The sequence below is a fragment of the Gymnoscopelus microlampas genome (genome assembly GCF_963454915.1).
Source record: "Gymnoscopelus microlampas genome assembly, chromosome: 15".
NCBI lineage: Eukaryota > Metazoa > Chordata > Actinopteri > Myctophiformes > Myctophidae > Gymnoscopelus > Gymnoscopelus microlampas.
Genome location: NC_139952.1, coordinates 43,565,164 through 43,590,091, shown reverse-complemented (window position 1 = coordinate 43,590,091; position 24,928 = coordinate 43,565,164). Strand labels below are relative to the sequence as shown.

Here is a 24,928-nt window from a genome sequence, read left to right as displayed (position 1 = left end):
ATCAATCAATAATTTAGTCAGAAGCTCAGATTCAAAATTGTTGTCTTTTTTACAGAATGGGTTCCCAGATTGATACAAGAGTGTCCCACAAATCTAGTGAAAATAGCCGATCTACAAGCATCAGGATGCGTGTAGATTGGATATTTTTTTACAAAATAATTGTATAATAAATAAAGCGACGGTTTTGGACATAATATATAGGCTATTATATATATATTTCTGCCCGATAGAGACGATATTCTGGCCTTTTTCACCTCTGTGTTGTTTGTGTTTCCAGAACGCATGGCATCCTTCTACTCTGCAGTCCTCCAGTTCCTCTACAGACTACGACCGCACGTTTCAAAACAAGATGCAGGATTTAGCAAAACAGATGAGAGAGCTCCATAGAACAACCATCACTGACATGAAGGTAATCAAAAATGGCATGCACACTCTAAGACAGGGGTCTTCAACAGGGGTTCTGGGACCCCTAGGGGGTCCTCAGAGATACTGCAGGGGGGGCCGCCTCACATCTCCATATTTTTATGTTTTTTTGTAAATGAATGCCCTACTTGATCATGCTACAGTGTCACACAAATGTATACAAAATCTATCAGATCTACAAGCTCAGATAGAGCTTGTAGCTCAGATAGAGCCGTGTAACCACTTTATCCATATTTTACACTTTGGCTATTACAAAATTGCAGTGTATGAACTTGTAGATCTGCTATTTTTGAAAATGACACAGATGCGTTCTCGGATTGAATGGGTTAACACATGATATCGCACTTCTCCTTGTGATGGAAAATGTGTTGGGAAGAGGAGAGAGAAACTGCAGCTTCAACTGACTCTTACCGTGGTGTTTCAGCACAGCCATGTGGCAATGTAGTGGTTGGAGTTGCACTTTCTCTCATGGAGGGCTCTGGTATTGCAGTGGATCACATAAAAACACACAGATACTCAGTAGTAGTCTCAATCACACGGTAAATAGATTGCAGAAAAGTTGTATCTTTATACAGTTGTGTGAAAGTACAGCATACAGTAGATGGAATGTGAGTGAGCATGCAGACCCTCTTATCAGTACCAAAAGCCCCAGTCCCCAAAAAAAGCCTTGTTCTCTGGTCATCCCTGTTAAATGCCCCTGCTTCTCCTCCCCATAACCTTTCCTCCAAACATATGTTTTTACTTATGTCAATTTATCACCGTTGACATTTATTAGGCCTTAGGGATAACCCTGGGCGCCTGTATCCTGTATCCTGTATGCTGTATCCTGTATCCTGTGTCTGTATCCTGTGTCTGTGTATGTGCTGAAAGAATCAGTGGTCTATATGCTGGAGGTTTCTTAGGGTGTGTCTTTAGCTTGTGTGTGTCTCTTAGCCTGAAACTATGTGAGAAACTGTATGCCCCCCACCCTGACAAGCACTAGGAGTTGAGGTATTGCATTTAGTTTGACTCGGTTCCACAGATAACATTTTTGAAAATAGCCGATCTACAAGCTTGGCTATTTAAAAAGAAAAAAATCATCTTTCTTGTACAGTATTATTTGACAATTTGGCCAATGTTTGACCAGTTTTTATAGTATTGTTTGTTGATTACTTTTAATGCAGTAATGGTCTTTTTCATTTCACTTTTTTTTAAAGGTATTAAAAAGGTCTTTAAAAAGTCCATAAATTGTCACTTTACTGTCATTTGGGGACCCCCAAAAATCATGTTGGGCCCGACCCACAGGTTGAGAACCACTGGCCTATGTGTGAAACTGTGTGAGATGTGCACTATGTTAGTGCATGTACAGGCTATCAGGGTCACGATCATGCACATCCTCTTGAAACAACTACATGGTCTATGTCCAATCTGATGTACTCTTCTACCATTTGACTATAACGTTAATAGCCTGATATTGTTGCTGTCGGGCAGAAACCTAATATCTTCGTTTTAAGTAAGCTTGTAGATCTGCTATTTTCAAAAGATTTTTATACATTTGAAAACTTGAAATGGGACATTCCGGACGTTTACTTGTAACAGGATCGATACTTAGTAAAACATTTGCATTCTTTTTCCACCACTGGTTATGGGCAGCTCTGCAAGTTGCATAATGGGGTATGCCTCGTACGTGACTTTTCTCCATGGCCTAAAGCCAGCAGAAACATGAGTAAAGCACTTTTGGGTGCCAGCCAATGTTCTATGCCAGCCCTTCTGGTGGACCATCGAAGGACAAAGCATCATATTACTGAAATTGTATTTATGGCTTTTTGATGGCTGGTGGTGGTAGGGCATTCCACATTTTGGTGGCATAGTAAGAACAGTAAGAACAACCTTCAGGAATGTGATTACTTTACTTACAGCAACCAATGACCACTTATTGTGACTTATACATTACATTACATTACATTACAGTCATTTAGCAGACGCTTTTATCCAAAGCGACTTACAATAAGTGCATTCAAGGTAGGGAACGAAACTACTAATCACCAGAGGTCTTAAGTGCATTTCCTGTAAAAACAAGCAACCAAGAGTATACCTAGCGCTAAGGTAAATAATAAAGACTTATAATCACACTATAATGCATTATAACAGTGATTACAACGTCTTACAGCTATGAGAATTATAATAAAATGTCTGTGTGTCCAGCAATTATTTATGAGTTCTTACAACTATAATTGCTATAAGATGTGTTGTGGCTAGAGGTCCTTGATCATCACTTCGGGTGGGTAGGCATAAGAACGTACGTCCAGTCGTGAAGATTACATCATACAAAGGTTTATTCAGAAGAGAAGTTACATTCTCAGAAGGTTAGCAGGCAGCATAAGCAGCTCTCATGTGGTCCCAAATCTCTCTCTCCTCTCTCCTCTGCGTGGCCCTTATATATCGTTTCAGTGCCCCTTGCTTGGCCATCTCCTCCTTCCTGGTCACTAATTATGACTGAGTTATTATTGCCAACGATTGTTCTCCTCTGTTGTCCCCACGGAAAGAGATTGCAAACTCCTTCCCGTAATCATGTCGAGGTGACCCTTACCTCTCCTTATTGTTATGTCAATACTCTTATCTCTGTACCATCAGCATTGTTCTGTCTCCTCACTCTTGGGCCTACGCTATCATGGAATGTTTTGGTGATTGGAACACCTGGTGTTCCAATCACACTGTTTCAATGTACCCCTTTCTCACTGGTTTCTAGCTCCTCTTTCTGTGCTTCTTCCTGTGCACTTTCTATAAGGCCCGGGCATTTGTGCTGTTTAACCCTTAATTCTCCCACAGATGCTACCGTTAGGGTAAATCATTGTCTGTTCTTCTGTTATAGCAAGTGGTCCTGGGGCCTGATCTGTTCTCAACAGTGGAAGGTTCTAACTACGTAGAGGGTACGTTTTTATCTATTTTATTTTTACTTTTAGAGTCAGAAACACTATTCCATTACTACTCCTACTATTGGGCACATTATGAAATTGAATTGAATGTTTTTGTAAGGGAGCTTAAAGGCATAAAACCTAAATGCACCCAGATATTAGACACATTAATGATGATGTAAATATAATGCACCTCAAATCCACTCATGAATACATGCACTAAAATACATATTTTGATCATAGATTTAAGTAGGAGCTGCACAAAAATGTGACTTGTGTCTGGACCCCGAAACTAGTGGGTGATGCTTTCTGACCACTTGCACCCTAGCATCCAGATTCTGGGGAGGAAAATTTGCCAAAAACAGCAGATCTACAAGCTCAGAACTGCATCACGTTGTGGCGGGTTGTGAGCTTGTAGATCGGCTATTTTTTGAGATTTGGTGACAGAAACAATTTCTGACAACCCAACAGATTGAATACAGGGTTATTGTAGTAAGTATTGTGGTGTGATCATATAATAATTATTAATGAATGGTTTATGTCCAGTTTAGGGTCTGTGATCTTCTTCCATGGCATATAACCTAATGTCTGTAACGGGGGAAAAAAAACACTTTAGCTTGTAGATTGGCTACTTTCACTGAATGTTTGCCTATTATGACCTACCCAGAATTGAAAAGCTTGTCTAGGGTTTTAGTGGTTAGGACACAGAGCATTAAATCACAATAGAAACATTAGCATTTAAATACAATTACAAACTAGAGTTAAAATAAAACAAGGATAATAGAATAGAATTACAGTGCTGAATAAATCATTTTAAAAAGCTGTTATTATTAAATGTATGAATAATCATAATCTTACTCTTTTTGATTCACTGTGAATGGTTAGCCTTGAAGATGCTGGAAGACTGGAGGAAGATACGCAAGGAGAGCAGCTTGATAACTAGCATCACACCAGGAGACAAGCTGGGTAAGTATTAGACTGAAGGAATAATATGACATGATGCATCTGTAAGGGTTTGCAGGATGCAGGGCTGTGCTGTGCCAACAAGAACAGACTGTCAGTTACAAAGACAAACGCAAATCTGAGCGCTCAGTGACACGACAACCATAGGCAGTGGTCAGACAGAGATGTGGTGGGATGGCAGTGGCTCAGGAGGTACAGTAGGGAATCAGAAGGTTCCCGGTTTGATATCTGACTCCTCCGTTCTTCACTTGACATGTAGATTTCTGAATGAACCTGACCACTGAATGTACCGCTATTGTTGAAGGCTGCTATCTTGTTAAATCTTTTAAAAGCATTTTAACACACTTTTAAATTGAGTGACTGTCTGTAGGCTATTTACTGCACGTAATCAGTAACGGGGTGGACAACGAGTCCATTATTTGACGGGCGGGTCTGTTTTTTATGTTGATAGAATCACGGGTGACGGGTCGGTCTATGGATCTGATTATTGACGGGCGGGGGCGGGTTGTCAAAATTGGACCCGTGCAGGACTCTGACCCAAGCTTCTTATGAGTAGGTCGGTGCCTCGCATAATTTGCTTCGAACCACTTTCGAAATACGATTGCCCTCCCCCCGCCGGCCAGCATTCATATTAGAAATGTTGTTTCATACCAGAGTACACTTCAATTAAACTGTATTGGTACGTAGGTGCCTCAAGGGAGCGCTGTGGACTATGGGGTTTTGGGAGATAGAGAATGTCATGTGACAGAAGAAGAGTCACGTTTAGAGCGAATAATAATGTTTGAATGTGTTCCTAACGTTTTCTTTAGTTATAATAATAACAGAGAAACGATACAAAACCAAAACGGCACACGCTTACGGTCTTTGAAACATCGCTGCGCAGCCAACGTAGAGGCATGATTTCAAACAACGCAATGTAACGTCAACAATTGTGTGGAGTTTGCATGTTCTCCCCGTGTCCCCTAGGGTAGGTACCCTCAGAAAAAAACATGCAGTAATCCTGGTCTCTAACCTCCCCCCCTGTCAGGTGGAAGCATGAGCTCAGTTCGGAGCTCTCCCTTGGCTGGCAGAGGGAGAGTAGCGCCTAGGATTACAAGCTTAGGCATTGGCACTGGGTGAAAAATAGGGTTATAAAGTCGTGGGATTTCTTAAAAATAATTTAATAACAATTGTCGCATGACAGTGACATCACTATCCTTGGTATCCTATAAGCAGCTTTGAGCGTATGCTGTCAAGCATAGATATAGAAACCTAGATACCTCATTGGCCTCTGCAGTTCATTGTAGCCACTGGTATCTCAATACAAGGCTCTTCCGCAGGGCTGTTTGACTACTGATCAATCACATCGCGTTAACTACTGGCCAATCACAGCGCGTCTAACTGACTAGTTGCTGCGCGGTGCTGGCAGTGAAGGGAATGCAGATGGGGAGAAACGTGAACATTTAGGTGCGGTTGAAGAGCAGTGTGTGCTGGAATCCTGGATCAGTTGAAGGGGTTTGAGGCAGCATGCCTGCAGAAGGAGTATGAAAGCGTAGTATGAAAGAGGCTTGGATAAGGGGCTGGACAGACTCCTTGGTGAAGAAGCTTTCTACCCATTTCAGACTAAAGGGGGCAGAGAAAACAAGTTGAAAAAATCAATATGGGTTATAAAGCCAACTAAGTGTACAATGACTGCAAGCATAACATCTGTTGTCTTGTTACATGTCAGTAATTATTTTTGTGTTTTTGACTGAAAAGTCCAGGAGTTATTGATGGTCAGTGATTTGGTCAGGCAGTCCTTCCATACAGCTCACTGATTCAACCCGGGCATTTGAGGGACGCAGATGTGACGGCATCATCTAAAATGAAGAGCGGCCGGCAGCCAACCAGAACCCAAGACCTCACCAATCAAAGAAGACATGGGATGTCAGGCTGGTCCGTCCGGTGCATCTCTGGAGCAAGACACATGCATATTTTGATTGATTGATTGAATACTTTATTAGTCAGAAATGTAAACAGCACGAGGTACAGGCATTAAGGCTAAATTGATAACACAACAACACAGTCCTGGGGACTTGTTTCCATTGTGGTCCTATGTATTCAATTCATCAACATAGCATAAAACATTAACACAATAATACATGTCATTAACAAATACTAACACTATACTGTATGTGGTATAGCATGTAAGAAGAAAGCACTGGAGCAGCTCAGACAGTCAGACAGCCTTTTCTTTAATAGCAGCAGTAGGAAAGACAACGTTTCGATGTCATTACATTTTCGTAAGGTCATAAGCAAATAAGATAATAAATAACAGTGATTTCATGGACAGGTTAGAGGCAGGGACAGGCCATTCAATTAGCCAATGTCCAAAGGCCAATAATAATGGGAGGTACATCCTTCTGCACGTGGAAGATTCACCAGTTAATAAGTCACTATTAGTAGCATGACATTTCTGATTACAGGATGAATCAACTGTAAATTACGAAAGAGTGCCAACAGTATAAGGGCCAATTTTGGTCTGGGTAAAGAGAACAATAATTATTGGATTTTACAGGGAAGAATGAAATACACTGCACCTGATTATACAAATTACACATATTATTAAAACAATAATTACATTTGTCCGAGCCGCTCCAGTGCTTTCTTCTTACCTGCCAGACATGGGATTGTTTGCACCAGACAGGACTGAACTGTTATGGCTGAAATTCTATTATTTTTTGCTTAAAGCTGCAATCTAGAACTTATTTTAATCAATCTGTATGGAAGAGTATGTTAATACGATATAACTAGCACATCTACAGTGGTTAGAGGTGGTCTCCTATACTCTTCCAATGAGAAATTAAATCCTGGTGTCTCGGTAGGACTCCCTGACACCCCTATGTGCAATATCTGAGGCCAGCCATAGCTGAATGGGTAGAGAGGCGGCCTGGGAAACAGAAGGTTTGCGTCCCAGCACCGGCTATGTGTCCAAGTGTCCCTGAAAAAGACACTTAACGGAAGGGTTAAGCATTAACAAAGCTTTGACATAAAACATAAGTAAATACTGTAAAGGTTAAGGATTGCAGCTTTAACACTAACAATCATGATTGTTCATCTCGATTTTTCATCATGATTTGTTTTCTTTTGTTTTGTTTAGTTTTTTGGTCGAAAAGTGCTTTTCTTAACAGCTTTGTTGTTCATTGTTTATCAGGGTTGCACCCCTTTGCAGGGGTGTCATAACATAGACTCTATATTACACTAGATCAGGGGTTCTCAAACTTTTTTATACCACGACCCCATATTATGAGGGATTTTGTTTTTTTTTACCGTTTCTTGATAAAAAAAAAAAAGTCATATTTTTTGGTAGACACTGTGCGACCCCAACTGCACCTTCTCACGACCCCACTTTGGGTCGCGACCCATAGTTTGAGAACCGCTGCACTAGAATATGTGTTTGGCTGATACAGGCAAATTGTGAATATTTTGCTTGGATTGCATATACATGTCATTGTATACATGTCATTGTATGTCGCCACATTATGTGCCGACATACTAACCGCACCCGACACCAGCCTCCCAGCAGGTGTACCAGCAGCACTCGACACCAGCCTCCCAGCAGGTGTACCAGCAGCACCCGACACCAGCCTCCCAGCAGGTGTACCAGCCGCAACCGACGCCAGCCTCCCTGCCGGTGTACCAGCAAGAACCAACGCCAGCCTCCCTGCCGGTGTACCAGCCACACCCGACGGCAGCCTACCAGCCGGCGTACCAGCAGGAACCAACGCCAGCCTCCCAGCCAGCGTACCAGCCGCACCCGACGCCAGCCTCCCTGCCGGCGTACCAGCTGCACCCGACACCAGGTTCAGCACAGCTAGCATACCAGCTGCACCCTACTTCAGCCTCGGCACAGTCTGCCTACCAGCAGCACGAGCCGACAGACACAGCACGGTCGACCTACCAGCAGCACCAACCGACAGCCACGGCACAACCTGACACCAACTCCACAGCAGCACCCAACGCCTGCTTCACTGCAGCACCCGACACCAGCTTGACTGCAGCACCCGACGCCAGCTTGACTGCAGCACCCGACGCCAGCTTGACTGCAGCACCCGACGCCAGCTTGACTGCAGCACCCGACGCCAGCTTGACTGCAGCACCCGACGCCAGCTTCACCCGACGCCAGCTTGACTGCAGCACCCGACGCCAGCTTCACCCGACGCCAGCTTGACTGCAGCACCCGACGCCAGCTTGACTGCAGCACCCGACGCCAGCTTGACTGCAGCACCCGACGCCAGCTTCACCCGACGCCAGCTTGACTGCAGCACCCGACGCCAGCTTCACCGCAGCACCCGACGCCAGCTTGACTGCAGCACCCAACGCCTGCTTCACTGCAGCACCCGACGCCAGCTTGACTGCAGCACCCGACGCCAGCTTCACCCGACGCCAGCTTCACCGCAGCACCCGACGCCAGCTTCACCGCAGCACCCGACGCCAGCTTCACCGCAGCACCCGACACCAGCGTCACTGCAGCACCCGACAGCGTCACTGCAGCACCCGACACCAGCGTCACTGCAGCACCCGACAGCGTCACTGCAGCACCCGACACCAGCTTCACCGCAGCACCCGACGCCAGCTTCACCGCAGCACCCGACACCAGCGTCACCGCAGCACCCGACACCAGCGTCACTGCAGCACCCGACACCAGCTTCACTGCAGCACCTGATGCCATCTTCACTGCAGCACCTGATGCCAGCTTCACTGCAGCACCTGATGCCATCTTCACTGCAGCACCTGATGCCAGCTTCACTGTGGTGGGCATAGATTCATAGATGAGGAAGTGCTGGACTTTATCAATCAGGCATACAATATACCACACAGAAAGGACACAAAGCTACAAGGGCAAGGGGTCAGTTTACCACAGTCTACCATAATGGCAACCTGATAGAATTCCAGGAGGATCATCTCAATAAGGCCACACAATGAGAAGTTCAAACGCCTTCCTCTATTGCAGCAGTAAGTACCAAGACGCTTCAGAAGCCCTGCAGAGAATATGACGAGGTGCATCTTAGGGTCCTTCACAGTGTTACTTCACACAGCGCCACTATCTTCCACGTCACGTCAGCACCTGACCAAGTCTACCTCACCAACTCCAATCCAACAGGACGAGTCTACTTGAAGATTGTGCCTGTGCTGCTGCGGAATGGTGAAAGGTCACTCAAGACGTAGCGAGGTGATATTAAAAATGAATAATAAGACTTTCTCTACATCTGAGTGGGAGCCAATGAAGGTAGGTCAGTATATACGGGTGATGTGGTCCTGCTTTTACGGGTGTGAATCAATTAGGATCATAATGGAAACAAGTCCCCTGGACTGTTTTGTATTATCCTTTTAGCCTAAATGTCTGACTGTACCTCGTGCTGTTTACACTTCTGTCTAATAATGTATTCAATCAATCAATCAAATCAGGAGATTAGCGGGTGCAGTCTGGACAAGTAAAAGCTGTAAACGGGAGAGGGAGTCAGCACAGTAGTCCAGCCGGGATTAAACAGAGCATGAAGGATTTGTTCCAGGTCGTGGACTGATAGAAAGGATTGACCAAAGTAGCAGCTACTCTTCTTGGGGTCCACAAATTATACGTAGCCTGCGAGTTAGTTCTGGCAGCATACACTCGAGAGGTTACATGCATGCTCATTCTATGTGGCTGTTTACAGCGTCATGCAAGATCCATACGTCATACACTGGCGTGGCAATCAGCTGTCCAATTGGGCGGGTATTTAAGTTCTCTTGAATCAGGCATTCCATCCACTTGTGTGTTCTAGCTTGTTGTCATGCAGCGTTTGCTGTTTGCTGGTTGTTTGGTTGGTCGGTTGGTTGTTCGGTTGGTTGTTCGGTTGTTTGCTGGTGATACTTCTAAACACTGCTTAAAATCATGCTCCCCAGCTCAGTAGCTGCTGTTGTTGCTGGTGCTACTACTACATAGCCTCGCGTAGCCAGACATTATCACACGACACACTGCGTGGATATTAGTCTGGTCCCTATCAACGGTAGATTTTCTTCCAAGGGGCGGTTACAAAAAGATACAAACGGACTCTATTGGTTAGACCTAAACCAATCAGAGCAGCGCTTCCTTGAACGAACCAATCAGAGCAGTGCTTCCTTGTACGTCATTGCTCCAAATAAGGTGATAAGCCCGCCCACATTTGGATACTGGGCCCTGGTTGGTTCCGCACAACTGCGGAGGGAGAGAATTTAAATCTCTATGGAGGGGGGCCAGACCTAATCTGCCGAGGGCTAAAGTGCATGCAATTTTGCAAAGGCAGATTCGTCTGGAACCAGGCTAACTACTACACACTGCTTGAAGTGCATTATTCGGCTTCAACAAAAGCTAAGTTGCTGTTGCTGTTAAATGTTGTTGTTGATGTTCAGCTGTGGGCTGCTGGTTCTAATGGGGTATTCGTTTGATTTCTAAAGGCATAGCTGCTTTAAATTGCAGTGAATTGTTTCTGGCTAACTCTTTCCAATTCAGTCAATAACAACGGTGTGTGTCCCTCCGGGCTATGGGATTTCGTCTACTGTATGTCTGATTATTATAAGCATCGCTGGGCTTATTTTTCTGTAAAGTCGCTTGTTATTGGTGGTTTTGGCTTATTTCTGGGGTGTAGTTGCTTAGGATTGCTTCTTAAGGCGGTTCTGTTATGGTCCCCCAGGTTAATATGTATTTGTTTCAAAATCTTTCAAATATTCCACTTGTATCTCAGGATTTGAAAGTAGCAGATCATTTACATTTCATACATGTCATGCTGATTTCTCTCTCAACATCTGGCATCTTAGCATTCCTTTAGGCTGAGACCATCTGTTTAGCTCACAGAGAGAGGGGTTAAAGGAATATCAGCTGTTTTATCGTGAAGCTTAAGTAAGGTTGCTTCTTGCTGCGCTGCTACCGTTTACTACCAGAAGCTTTCATTGAAAATAAATTTAACAATCTATATAATGTTCTGGTATGGCATCTGGGTGGAATGGATTTAATGATTAATTCTATGGAATAAAGCTGCGAGCTTCACTTCCGCATTCCGCAATGCACGCTGTCGTGTCTGACTATGTCACTGGTTGAACTTCTGGTGCAGTCTGGGAAATGTAGTCTGCTTAAAAGCTGGCGCTGTAACCTCCAAGATAAAGTCAGATAATTACAAGTAATTCAGCTAAAGTTGTCTTGTTGTCGCTAGTGATACAGGAGTAGGTAGATTTCACTTGAGTAAAGCAGCAATTATTATAGCAAGTATCTCCGTTTAGGAATTAAAAAGTAAGTCCTCAGTTAGTTGGTCTGGTTCATGATTTCAAACAATATTCAATCAATGGATGTTTTAAATATACTGTAAAGAAACTATAATGGCTCATGGTGCTCTTAAAATGTTTATGATTAAAGTAGTCTATAGTTGTGCAGATTGGTCATTATATTGTGTTAATCTTTTAATGTTGCAGCCAGTATGAGTAGGGCTGATTTATCTTCATGTGCTGATGTTGGCTCCAGCTGTTTTCATTTGATGTAGCTACGTTCTTCGCTATCTAACTTGCAGAGTAGGCTAAATGGCTTGGATGTTGTCAAATAATTGTAGCCAGTTTAATTGCGCTAAGATGTTGTGGAGGTAGGCTGTTAAATATAATGATGAAGTAAATTAACTGCAATCATGTAAGTTATAGTAGGCTTTATATTGTGTTGGCTCGCAGTGCTGGTTAGATGTACTTGTTGCATTCTACGTTGCTATGCCATCATTGTGGCGATAGACTGTAATAGCAGTCCGATTGTATCAATTTAACAGTTGTCATCTCCGCCCAGGTAATGTGGCCGCTGGCCATGTTAAAATTAATTAGTTTGTTTAGTAAACGAGTATCATGGTTGATGGGCATTTCAAAAGTCTTGGAATCCAAACTTAGGGGAGGCATGCGTTAATCCGACAGACCTTTTCTCCGACTATGTGGCATCCACGTGCGGTTAGGGTTAGGGTGCGGGTTTGGTTCGGGTTTAATGTTTAATGTCGGAGCACTGCGCTGTCGGAGGAATGCGCTGTCGGACTAACGTATTGCACCCCAAACTTAGTACCGTTACTGTTGTTATAGAGCACCGAAGTCTGATGTCACTGCCACTAGAGGGCGCTGTTTCACGGATTCGTGGCTTTATTTTTTGTATTGAAATCCCCATTTGGGAATTTTAGATCATGTCATATAAGAACTGTGTTCCAAACATCACACCACCCTGGCGTTTTTGTCAGGGGGGTGGCTCTGCATCGTTTATGATATTCATTCATTTTTGATACAGCCTGTTTCTGCCGAAAATGGAATGAATTCTGCCTTAAAAGTCTTAAGAACTACTACTTCCGGGTCTGATATCACTGTCCCTACAGCAGCCATGTTCATGGGAAATGTAGTCTTTGGGTTGTTTGACTCGTTTCTAGTGTTTATATTGTGTTACTCTTTGGGTAAATGTGTACATTTACACCTTCAGTCGATGCTTCATATCCATATGAGTAAAATCGGCAGGGTGGTGTGTTTATTTTTGGGACACAGTTCTTATCTAAGATTCCCCAATGAGGATATCAACACAAAAAGTAAAGCCACGAACCTGCGGAAAAGCGCCCTCTACTGGCAGTGACGTCAGGACTTCGGTGCTCTAGTCATGTGATCAACATGGATTTTTCATATTCCATCCTGATTGGCTAAGATTGGCTTCAAAAGTTTGCAGGATTGGTTCGTTTTGACCAAAATGCCTCAAATCATGAACGCAGCATGAGATTTCCGTGAAATGTTGCACGCTGTTTCCCACTAGGCCGAGGAAGAAATGCCACTTGAACATTTTCAGCCTCATGGTCGTGCTATAACAGGCTGATTCGCTTTTTTACCTATAACTGCATCGATCTGCGTGAAACTTTGCAGGCACACTCCCTAGAGGCCTAGGAAAAACCTTTGCCCTGCATTTTTCACATCTGCCTTTTAGAGCGCCACCAGGAGACTGACTTTTGTAAAACACATTTTTTAATACTCCTTCAAATTCTGTCCAAAATCACGGAAATCAGTACACAGTATCTCTATAGTCATGTGATCAAGACGGATGTGTCCGATATTTCATATTCCATCCTAATTGGCTAACATTGGCTTCCAAAGTTTGCAGGATAGGTCCGTTTTGAACAAAATGCCTCAAATCATGAACGCAGCGTGCGATTTCTGTGAAGGCCACAATAACCTACCTGACCTGGCGGAGACCTGTGCTCCGAGGAGCACTTTTTCTAGTTAAACCCTTTTTCTCCCTAATTATTTCCTCCACACACATTTGTGTGTTGTCACTGCTGTTGTATCCTACTGTTGTATCCAGTGAGGAGCCCCCACCAGGAGGACGTAGAGCCTCCGTCCTACTCCTCCCGCCCAACACTCCCTGCCCCATTCTGTAGCATTACGTACAGTGACAAATATCACTACAATACCTCCCTGCCTGGCTTGCCTCCCCCGAACACGTGCCAATTGTGTTCATATATACACTTGACAAAGCCAGATGCACCACGGTGGGTTTGAACCCACAACCTCCGTGGTGGTGAGCAGGCAATTTACTACTGCACCACCCGAGCGCCAACATTGACGAACTTTGACCTGGCGTCGACCAATAGGACAGAAGTGCCGGGCGTCGACCCCGCATTGTAGACATTTTGTTTGTAGTTTTCTTCCGGTGAGCCAACACTCCAACATAAGTTAAAATAACTACACTCATAAGGTAGCCTACATTAAGGTATCATTCTTTTATTTGTTTAGGAACGCAGAGGGAGTGGAGCTTCAGCAATTACAGCCTGTCCCGTAAGACCACCTACCACATTTGGGGCCAGCCAATAGGAACATAGAGGGGCCGGGGCATCAGCAGTTTACAGCCCGTCCCTATTGGCCATCTAAGAGCACCCACCACTTTTGGGGCTTTTAGCATACTGGGAACTGGAGTTATGGCATGTTAGGTATAGGGATGGAGCTCGTTAATTTTTATTGATAATGAGCACCTTATCGAGCCTGCTTATCGAACCGAGCTTTTATCGAGCCCACTATCGATCTTTTTCTATTATTAAAAAAAAAGACGTGAGACGAAAATTTCTGAACTGAACCGGTATCTTTTTTTATTGGCCAGTTGTGACAGTGAGTTTGTGGCTGACCACTATCTAAAATTAAATGAAGATGACAAAAGTTAAAAATATTTTTGCCTATCATTAAAACAACCATTCATATAATGTGCAATAAGTGTTAAATGGCTTTATATTATGAATAGTACTGTAATAATTACTATAAAATCTCCATGTCTCTTCAACTTTTTATAAACAAAAAATGCATAGTTATTTTTTCTATACTTTTTTCTTTGTTTTAACCAAAATATATCACTTGCACTACATTTTACTAGGGCCTTCAAATACAGTACTTTTCTAACAGACAGAAGGCAAGTGACCTTTTTACTTTTGGAAAATAATATTGAAGAAACGGTTAATGTGTGTACTGTCCCTTTAAAAGCGCAATGTATACTTCATCGTACGACGGTGTCACGCACCAAACATTGCCGATCTCCAAGCTCACACTGCGTCTGTTCGCACCATGTTGTGAGCTTGTAGATCTGCCATTTTCGGCAACGATAGACTGAGGGACGGACACGCTCAAGGAACACTAGTTATTCATTCACAGGGAGATCCTAAACGGATTATTATCAATTGGATTATTAAAATTGTCAACGGAGACTTGCTACCTTGGGTAGAAGTGGACGAGTGAAACTTTTGAGCGTTTCACTCGTTGACGCCATTGTTTCACCGCTGCACCGCACATGTAAACACAACGTCGCAACCCGAGTGTACAAATGGAACCAAATGGACGCTTACAGCCCCCTTAAAATAGTGATGTAGTGAGCCAATAAAATTCATCTTCCTTGTTTCACCGGGCAGCGCTGTTTGGCACAACTTCAGCAGCTATCAATACACTTTTAGACCAACATGTTTGTGCCAGCGTGGGTGATTAGATTTATTTCTTGATCGCCTCTTGTTTTGATAGTTTAGACATGACGTCATCATGGGCCGCTACACTCGATAACAGGCTCGACAAGCCTAAAGCTTATCGAAAACCGGGTCTCGATAAATTCATGCCCGGGTATATAATGGACCCGGTTTTCGAGCTCCATCCCTAGTTAGGTAGACTAACACAAAACTACGTTCATTCATGGGGTTACACGACTTGACTTGTCTAGGACCAGTTAAAAAGGTGCTCATTTATGGCGGTTTTGAAGGAGGGTAAGGAGTTACACTTTTTGATGTTTGTTGGAAGGTCATTCCACATTTTGGCGGCATAGCAGTATATCTTCACATAGGTTGATGTAAAACTATTGCCGGTGGACACAAACTCATGTAAAACTATTGCCCGTGGACACAGTGGTTAATCTCAAGTGCAAAGGGGCTACAGCGCTGACAAGAGCCTAGGACAGCCTAATAGAGCCTATTAGACTCTAGTATGGCATATAACATTCTAGTCTAGCCTATTCCAGCTGGACCTAGCCCTTTATAGCCTAGTACAGTCATCTAACTACCCCCATACCCGGCCTAGGCTATTCTCCCACTGGGCTGGACTTGGGTGTGCTGGAATGTGCTGGGCTGTGCTGGGCTCTGGTGGGCTATAATGGACTCTGGTGGGCTGTGCTGGGCTCTGTTAGGTTGTACGGGGCAGTACTGCACTATAGCCTAGAAATGTTGATGTAAAACTATTGCCGGTGGACACAAACTCATGTAAAACTATTGCCAGTGGACACAGTGGTTAATCTCAAGTGCAAAGGGGCTACAGCGCTGACAAGAGCCTAGGACAGCCTAATAGAGCCTATTAGACTCTAGTATGGCATATAACATTCTATTCTAGCCTATTCCAGCTGGACCTAGCCCTTTATAGCCTAGTACAGTCATCTAACTACCCCCATACCCTAGGCTATTCTCCCACTGGGCTGGACTTTTGTGTGCTGGAATATGCCGGACTGCTGGGCTCTGGTGGGCTATAATGGGCTCTGCTGGGCTGTGCTGGGCTCTGTTAGGTTGTACGGGGCAGTACTGCACTATAGCCTAGAAATGTTGATGTAAAACTATTGGCGGTGGACACAAACTCATGTAAAACTATTGCCCGTGGACACAGTGGTTAATCTCAAGTGCAAAGGGGCTACAGCGCTGATAAGAGCCTAGGACAGCCTAATAGAGCCTATTAGACTCTAGTATGGCATAGAAAATTCTAGTCTAGCCTATTCCAGCTGGACCTAGCCCTTTATAGCCTAGTACAGTCATCTAACTACCCCCATACCCTAGGCTATTCTCCCACTGGGCTGGACTTGGGTGTGCTGGAATGTGCTGGGCTGTGCTGGGCTCTGGTGGGCTATAATTGGCTCTGTTAGGTTGTACGGGGCAGTACTACACTGTAACAGCCTAGAAATGTTCATGTAAAACTATTGCCAGTGGACACAAACTCATGTAAATCTATTGCCCGTGGACACAGTGGCTAATCTCAAGTGCAAAGGGGCTACAGGGCTGACAAGAGCCTAGTAGAGCCTAATAGAGCCTATTAGAGTCTAGTAAGGCATAGACCACCCTAGTTTAGCCTATTCTAGCCGGACCCAGCTCTGTATAGCCTAGTACATTCATCTAACTACCCCCATACCCTATGCTATTCTCCCACTGGGCTGGACTTGGGTGTTCTGGAATGTGCTGGGCTGTGCTGGGCTCTGGTGGAATGTAATGGGCTCTGGTGGGCTAAGCTGGGCTCTGTTAGGTTGTACGGGGCACTATAGCCTAGAAATGTTCATGTAAAACTATTGCCGGTGGACACAAACTCATGTAAAACTATTGCCCGTGGACACAGTGGTTAATCTCAAGTGCAAAGGGGCTACAGCGCTGACAAGAGCCTAGGGCAGCCTAATATAACCTATTAGACCCTAGTATGGCATAGAACATTCTAGTATAGCCTATTCCAGCTGGACCTAGCCCTTTATAGCCGAGTACAGTCATCTAACTACCCCCATACCCTAGGCTATTCTCCCACTGGGCTGGACTTGGGTGTGCTGAAATGTGCCGGACTGCTGGGCTCTGGTGGGCTATAATGGGCTCTGGTGAGCTGTGCTGGGCTCTGTCAGGCTGTACGGGGCAGTACTGCACTTTAGCCTAGACATGTTCATGTAAAACTATTAGCCGTGGACACAAACTCATGTAAAACTATTGCCCGTGGACACACTGGTTAATTTCAAGTGCAAAGGGGCTAGAGGGGTGACAAGAGTCTAGTACAGCCTAATAGAGCCTATTAGAGTCTAGTAAGGCCTAGAGCATTCTAGTCTAGCCTATTCCAGCTTGACCCAGCCCTGTATAGCCTATTACAGTCATTTAACTACCCCCTTACCCCAGTGGCGTTCCCAGAAATTACATTTAGGGCAGGCGAGATTTTTTTCTCTACCTACCCCCCCCCCCCCCCCTCCGAAAAAATCTCGGGGGAAACAAGTTAACAACGCAACACTGACTACAAAACTGAAAAACGTTATTAAAAACAATATGCGAGTATAATCAATTATTCAGGTCTCTTCATGTTGTAGTTTAATGGTTCAAGCTGCTCTCATACTCAGAGCCCCTTTTATGCCTGGTGAGTACAGGTGATGGCCCAGAGACCCCCACACCTGGCACTCCTGGCACCCCATGAAGATAAAGGCAAACATTTGCATCACTATAGTATAGGCGACGTCGCTCTGCTGTTTGGATACGGTAGTGATTAGCTGCCTGCCCGCGTGAATGGACGAGGTCCGACGGCCACTATTCTCTTTGGATTTTTTTCACTGCCTGTTTTTCAGTCTTTTACTTTATTTTCTAGGGGAGGCTAGATTTTAGTTGGGCAGGCGGCCGCCTGCCCTGCCTCTATGGTGGGTACGCCACTGCCTTACCCTAGGCTATTCTCCCACTGGGCTGGACTTGGGTGTGCTGGAATGTGCTGGGCTGTGCTGGGCTCTGGTGGGCTATAATGGGCTCTGGTGGGATGTGCTGGGCTCTGTTAGGTTGTATGGGGCAGTACTGCACTATAGCCTAGACATCTTCATGTAAAACTATTGCCGGTGGACACAAACTCATGCAAAACTATTGCCCGTGGACTAAGTGGTTAATCTCAAGTGCAAAGGAGCTACAGCGCTGACAAGAGCCTAGGACAGCCTAATAGAGCCTATTAGACTCTAGTATGGCATAGAACACTCTAGTCTAGCCTATTCCAGCTGGACCCAGCCCTTTATAGCCTAGTACAGTCATATAGCTACCCCCATACCCTAGGCTATTCTCCCACTGGGCTGGACTTGGGTGTGCTGGAATGTGCTGGGCTCTTGTTGGCTATAATGGGCTCTGGTGGGCTGTGCTGGGCTCTGTTAGGTTGTACGGGGCAGTACTGCACTATAGCCTAGAAATGTTGATGTAAAACTATTGGCGGTGGACACAAACTCATGTAAAACTATTGCCCGTGGACACGGTGGTCAATCTCAAGTGTAAAGGGGCTACAGGGCTGACAAGAGCCTATTACAGCCTAACAGAGCCTATTAGGGTCTAGTATGGCATAGACCACCCTAGTTTAGCCTATTCCAGCCGGACCCAGCCCTGTATAGCCTATTACAGTCATCTAACTACCCCCATACCCTATGCTATTCTCCCACTGGGCTGGACTTGGGTGTTCTGGAATGTGCTGGGCTGTGCTGGGCTCTGGTGGAATGTAATGGGCTCTGGTGGGCTGTGCTGGGCTCTGTTAGGTTGTACGGGGCAGTACTGCACTATAGCCTAGAAATGTTCATGTTAAACTATTGCCGGTGGACACAAACTCATGTAAAACTATTGCCCGTGGACACAGTGGTTAATCTCAAGTGCAAAGGGGCTACAGCACTCACAAGAGCCTAGGACAGCCTAATAGAGCCTATTAGACTCCAGTATGGCATAGAACATTCTAGTCTAGCCTATTCCAGCTGGACCTAGCCCTTGATGGCCTAGTACAGTCATCTAACTACCCCCATACCCTAGGCTATTCTCCCACTGGGCTGGACTTGGGTGTGCTGGAATGTGCTGGGCTGTGCTGGGCTCTGGTGGGCTATAATGGGCTCTGGTGGGCAGTGCTGGGCTCTGTTGGGCTGTACGGGGCAGTACTGCACTATAGCCTAGACATGTTCATGTAAAACTATTGGCGGTGGACACAAACTCATGTAAAACTATTGCCCGTGGACACAGTGGTTAATCTCAAGATAAAGGGACTACAGGGCTGACAAGAGCCTAGTACAGCCTAATAGAGCCTATTAGAGTCTAGTAAGGCCTAGAAAATTCTAGTCTAGCCTATTCCAGCTTGACCCAGCCCTGTATAGCCTATTACAGTCATTTAACTACCCCCATACCCTATGCTATTCTCCCACTGGGCTGGACTTGGGTGTTCTGGAATGTGCTGGGCTGTGCTGGGCTCTGGTGGAATGTAATGGGCTCTGTTGGGCTGTGCTGGGCTCTGTTAGGTTGTACGGGGCAGTACTGCACTATAGCCTAGAAATGTTCATGTAAAACTATTGCCGGTGGACACAAACTCATGTAAGACTATTGCCCGTGGACACAGTGGTTAATCTCAAGTGCAAAGGGGCTACAGCGCTGACAAGAGCCTAGGGTAGCCTAATATAACCTATTAGAGTCTAGTAAGGCATATAACACCCTAGTTTAGCCTATTCCAGCCGGACCCAGCTCTGTATAACCTATTACAGTCATCTAACTACCCCCATACCCTAGGCTATTCTCCCACTGGGCTGGACTTTTGTATGCTGGAATATGCCGGACTGCTGGGCTCTGGTGGGCTATAATGGGCTCTGGTGGGCTTTGCTGGGCTCTGTTAGGCTATATGGGGCAGTACTGCACTATAGCCTAGAAATGTTCATGTAAAACTATTGCCGGTGGACACAAACTCATGTAAAACTATTGCCCGTGGACACAGTGGTTAATCTCAAGTGCAAAGGGGCTACAGGGCTGACAAGAGCCTAGTACAGCCTAATAGAGCCTATTAGAGTCTAGTAAGGCATAGAACATCCTAGTTTAGCCTATTCCAGCCGGACCCAGCCCTGTATAGCCTAGTACAGTCATCTAACTACCCCCATACCCTAGGCTATTCTCCCACTGGGCTGGACTTGGGTGTTCTGGAATGTGCTGGGCTGTGCTGGGCTCTTGTGGGCTTTAATGGGCTCTAGTGTGCTGTGCTGAGCTCTGTTAGGTTGTACGGGGCAGTACTACACTGTAACAGCCTAGAAATGTTCATGTAAAACTATTGCCAGTGGACACAAACTCATGTAAATCTATTGCCCGTGGACACAGTGGTTAATCTCAAGTGCAAAGGGGCTACAGCGCTGACAAGAGCCTAGGACAGCCTAATAGAGCCTATTAGACTCTAGTATGGCATAGAACATTCTAGTCTAGCCTATTCCAGCTGGACCCGGCCCTGTATAGCCTATTACAGTCATTTAACTACCCCCATACCCTAGGCTATTCTCCCACTGGGCTGGACTTGGGTGTGCTGGAATGTGCTGGGCTGTGCTGGGCTCTGGTGGGCTATAATGGGCTCTGGTGGGCTGTGTTGGGCTCTGTTAGGCTGTACGGGGCAGTACTGCACTATAGCCTAGAAATGTTCACGTAAAACTATTGCCGGTGGACACAAACTCATGTAAAACTATTGCCCGTGGACACGGGCAATAGTCTTTGACTTAGGAAAGTCAAAGACAATATGACTTAGGACATTAAATGTTGTCTAAGTCAGAGACTTATGATGCAAATGCAGAGGGAACTAATAATTCAGCTCTAAACGTGTCGACTGAAAATAAAATGATTTGCATCATGTCTATAATATGCATCAAAGCAATAGATCGTTTGACAAATGTTGGGCCCATACATTTTTTATTTGAGGTTTGGCACTATTGTAATTGATTTTGCATGAATAATAAGGCATTCTAATGACTTACGCAAGCATTGGCACCTCTGCCTCCGAGCAAACCTGAGACGTAAAAATTCACAGACAAAAAGATTGATGAATCAGACTCTTAACGTGGGAATTTGCGTTAATGCCTATAAGTACAAAATATGGACGTAAACGAGCTTAGTGAATGAGGCCCTTTTTTGTGACTTTTTATGTGACATTAATTTAGCCTAAGTCACAGACAATGTGACTTAATTACTTATTTAATACATGTTTCAGTACACATAACCAGTGTTTATTTAACAATGAAACATGGTATTGATACATGTTTCAGTACACATAACCAGTGTTGATTTAACTATGAAACATGGTATTAATACATGTTTCAGTACATAACTGATACATTGTGACAATGATGGTTTCAGTACACAACTCTTTCACACATCCAACGGAAGGTGAAAGAACATACTCTGTCAATCCATCCTCTATTATCAATGGCTCGATTAAAATGGTAAACACAGTCTTCGCCTCCTCCAAGGTCATCAGGCTGATCACGGAACCAGAACCTGTAGAAATAAAGAACATTTCATTCATTACAATACATTTACAACAAAGATTTATTGTTACATTTTATTTATTTTGTCTCTTTACGTGCAATATAGGCAAAAATATATGTTGTTGCTGTCCAGAAACCTTTTTGTGTTTTTTTTCGTAAATTAACTCCCTACTTGATCATACTACAGCATCAAACAAAAGTAGCAGATCTACAAGCTATTAGTATTATTATTATTATTATTACTACTAATGAAGGTAAAGTCTTACGTTGGTGAGGCCAGTGGCGTTCCATCCACCCACTTAAAGATTCCTTCTTCTTTTGTCAAACCAATCCACACACGCTGGTCTCTGGGAGCAACTCTGTCAACAAGGTCCTGGACAGAAAAGCTGCTGGTTACTGATGTACAAACTGTACAATATATACACGCACACACACACACGCGCGCACACACACACACACACACACACACACACACACACACACACACACACACACACACACACACACACACACACACACACACACACACACACACACACACACACACACACACACACACACACACACACACACCTGTTTTTCTTTGCTCTTTATGATGATAAGGGCTGCTTGGTTGTCTCTACAGTATTGTATGCTCTCATTCCAGGATCTCCTCTCAGTAGAATTAGTGATGTAATAACACACACCACCATCGAATGTAAATCCACTGTTAGCCACTGATTTCCCCCATTTGTTCTAATTTAACGATAAAATGATGAACAACATGACATAACAATGAATAAAAACAGTGATGTCTCACTGACCACAAATGATCCTCTTGATGTCATCTTGTTCAATTAGTCGGTTGTATCTGGACTGTAGCTGGTCATTCTGGGCAGTCAGGTTGTTGTAATTGGACTGTAGCTGGTCAGTCATCCGTTCAGAATCTGTTAGAAGGAGAATCGACAAACTGATGACTTTTAATTGTGAGCTTGTAGATCTGCTAATTTCACTAGTTTGGATCCCCGACAAACATCTAATTTCTCTTTTGGGTCCTGAGCTAAAATGTTTATACGCTCTGCCTCTAGTATTCGCTATTCAAATTGAAACATGTTATATTATCACAGACGTGTAAAACATTGTTATGAAAGTTGACTTACTTACGGAGAGACAGTCTGAGACCGATGTTGAGGAGAGCTTGAACAACACACAGCAACTCAGACGCCCATTCCTACCAGCTTGACACTTCTACTGACTGTGCGCGCACACACACACACACACACACACACACACACACACACACACAATGAGAGAAAAATGAGGGAATGCGGTCAGTAATCAAATAATTATCATTTTTAATACCAGCTCTCACCAGACTGTAGTTTAACCCATTAAATCCGGGAACGCATCTCTGTCATTTTAGATTACTTTGGCTATTCAAAAATAGAGTGCCTGATGCCTGGTGGCGCTATAAAGGCCGATGTCAAAAATGCCGGCCAGAGGTTTATCCTTAGCCTCTAGGGAGTGAGCGTGCAAAGTTTGACTTTGATCGGTCCAGTTATAGGTAACAACGCAAATCGGCCCACTATAGCACCACCATGAGGCTGATTTGAAAATTTTAGGATGTCATTTTTTCCTTAGCCTAGTGGGAATGTGCGTGCAAAGTTTCACGGCAAACGCACGCTGCGTACATGATTTGAGCCATTTTGTTCAACACTGACCGCTCATGTAAACTTTGGAAGAAAAATGTTAGTCAATCAGGATGGAATATGAAAAATCTGACTGATCCGTCTTGATCACATGACTATAGAGATACTGTGTGCCGATTTGCGTGATGTTTGGACGAGTAATATCTAAAGATTTGTATAAAAAAAATTGGCCTCCTGGTGGCGCTATAACAGGCCTATGTGAAACAGTTGGGGCAGAGGTTCTGCTCTGGCATCCGGGGAGTGTGTGTGCACAGTTTCACGTCCGATCGGGCCAACGGATTCTCCATGTTTAGTGTGATAATGGCTTCTTGGAGCTTTTGTAGTACAGTCTGCTGTTGTGCTAGTGTTGGTCTTTCCCCCAGATGAGGTTGTTATCCATGTGACATACAAAGTAACTAAGTACATTTACTCAAGTACTGTACTTAAGTACAATTTTGAAGTACTTTTACTTTACTGGAGTATTTCCAATTTTCAATGCTTTTGCTTCTACTCCACTACATCTCAGAGGCAAATATTGTACTTTTTACTCCACTACAATTATTTGAAAACTTTAGTTACTAGTGGGTAGATTCATTCTAAGCATAGTCAATTGTCCCCTCTCAAGTGGTGGAAGAACGTGAGTCTGTGAGTCCGCAGTGTAGGTTATATTAAAGATGTCTTTATTGTAGAAGGTTACACAGCTTAGTAAGCAGCAGACAACACCGCAGCTCCGGAGCCTCCTAGTTCACTCTCTTGCTCTCATCATCAGAAGAACCCTCTCCAAATATTACTATTAGAGAGAGAGAGGGCGCAGTCTTTCTAACAACTACAGATGTTCCTCTTTAAAACCAGGGCCTCGCCTACGTTGTTTTATTAATACCACTTCCTGCCACTACACTAGTTACTTTGCAGATATACATTATTCTATTATAAAACATACATTAAGCACTTTAGCCCTATTTCATACCTAGGCTATTTGAAAATAGCCAATGTACAAGCTCACAACGCGTCGCATCACGAAGCGGTGTGAGCTTGTAGATCTGCTATTTTCAAACATTTTAGTACTTTTACTTTTGGTACTTTAGCTACATTTTGATTCCAATACATGTGCACTTTTACTCAAGTAGCATTTCGAACACAAGCCTTTTATTTGTAACAGAGTATTTTTTATATTGTGGTATTGCTACTTTTACTGAAGTAAAATATCTGAGTACTTCTTTCACCACTGGATATCGTGTAGGTAATGGCTGATTTTACACTTGGTTGCATGCTGAAAATAGCCGATCTACAAGCTCACAACACGTCGCGCTGCCACACGTTGTGAGCTTGTAGATCTGCTATTTTCTGAGCGCAACACCCAAGTGCAACCAAACATAAAATGACTTTTATTTTAGTTCTACTGGATCTCTTCTCCATTAGTCCCTCACTAACATTTTAGTATAGTTTTATTTGTTGACGAAATTGTCAGTATATTTAGTGTTAGTTTT

At 44.1% G+C, this 24,928-nt stretch overlaps 1 protein-coding gene across 1 annotated transcript in view; it reads left to right on the top strand.

Annotated features, from left to right (window-relative positions):
- Window positions 1-24,928, top strand: part of LOC311062165 (uncharacterized protein) — a 97,550-nt gene that overhangs the window by 30,866 nt on the left and 41,756 nt on the right. The window contains exons 12-14 of the mRNA XM_084081007.1: window positions 278-409; window positions 3,275-3,332; window positions 4,203-4,283. Coding sequence (XP_083937133.1) covers window positions 278-409; window positions 3,275-3,332; window positions 4,203-4,283 — 271 coding nt within the window. The remainder of the gene's footprint in view (window positions 1-277; window positions 410-3,274; window positions 3,333-4,202; window positions 4,284-24,928) is intronic.